General features: G+C 53.3%; 1 protein-coding gene across 1 annotated transcript; it reads left to right on the forward strand.

Moving 5' to 3' along the window:
• Positions 1-295: 295 nt before the first annotated feature.
• Positions 296-835, forward strand: LOC119192838 (the record flags this gene model as incomplete). Its single annotated transcript, XM_037446597.1, has 2 exons — positions 296-407; positions 659-835. Coding segments are annotated over exons 1-2 (289 nt in total), but the record flags the coding sequence as incomplete, so codon positions are not given.
• Positions 836-840: the final 5 nt, after the last annotated feature.

Below are 840 nucleotides of genomic sequence, written 5' to 3' on the forward strand. Positions count from 1 at the left end.
GTAATTAGAACATTGAGAGTACAGATTGCATTAAGTAAATTTAAATGTTTGTGTAGCATGAGGACATGGTAACGTCTAAAAAAGAAAATAACTGTGGCTGCGTCAGTTGCATCTGCGTGGTTGTACGTAGGGCGGAATGAACTGGGTGAGCGTCGGGCTCTGTTCGGCGGTGGCGCGCGCGCAGTTCCGTTTGCATCGTCGCCGCGGCAACACGCACCCGCCGCCCGCCGCGCCATGAACCGACCGTTGATCGCACTCTTTGCGCTTGTCGCTCTGACGGCTGTCTCCACAGCCGATGAACCGCGAAGCCGTCGATTTCAATCCTTGGTCATGGCTGTCTAGCGCCAACAGGAATAGGTCCCCGTCGATCATGGATTATTTCTTCCCGCCTTCCAGAACCCTAAACAGTCTCACTTAGACCCGCCGGCCGACCGCCGACCACCTCCAGCACAAACCGAGAGCACCCCGCGCCCACTACCCTCGAAGAACGTTCAACTACTTACGGGAAAAAATATCCACGAAAACCAAATCCACCGCTCCTACCATAAATCCTACCGCTACATCGCCGCCTAAAACGAAAAATCCACCCGAAAGCCTGCTACGACTGTTGAAACAAAACCACTGCGGTCAAAACCGATCGACCCGCCGGCTACGAAAGATGCGACCGCGACTACGTACAAACCGACGAAACATTATACTATCCGACCGGTCGTGCGTACGACTGAAACGCCTACGGTTCAAGAAACGGACACAACGCTTAATAGCGATAGCACAGAAACTGTTTCGGTGATCGACACCCCAGGGACTACCATCGAAGGGCCTAAAGAAACCGCATCAACG

Source organism: Manduca sexta, unplaced genomic scaffold, assembly GCF_014839805.1.
Source record: "Manduca sexta isolate Smith_Timp_Sample1 unplaced genomic scaffold, JHU_Msex_v1.0 HiC_scaffold_3251, whole genome shotgun sequence".
Classification (NCBI taxonomy): domain Eukaryota; kingdom Metazoa; phylum Arthropoda; class Insecta; order Lepidoptera; family Sphingidae; genus Manduca; species Manduca sexta.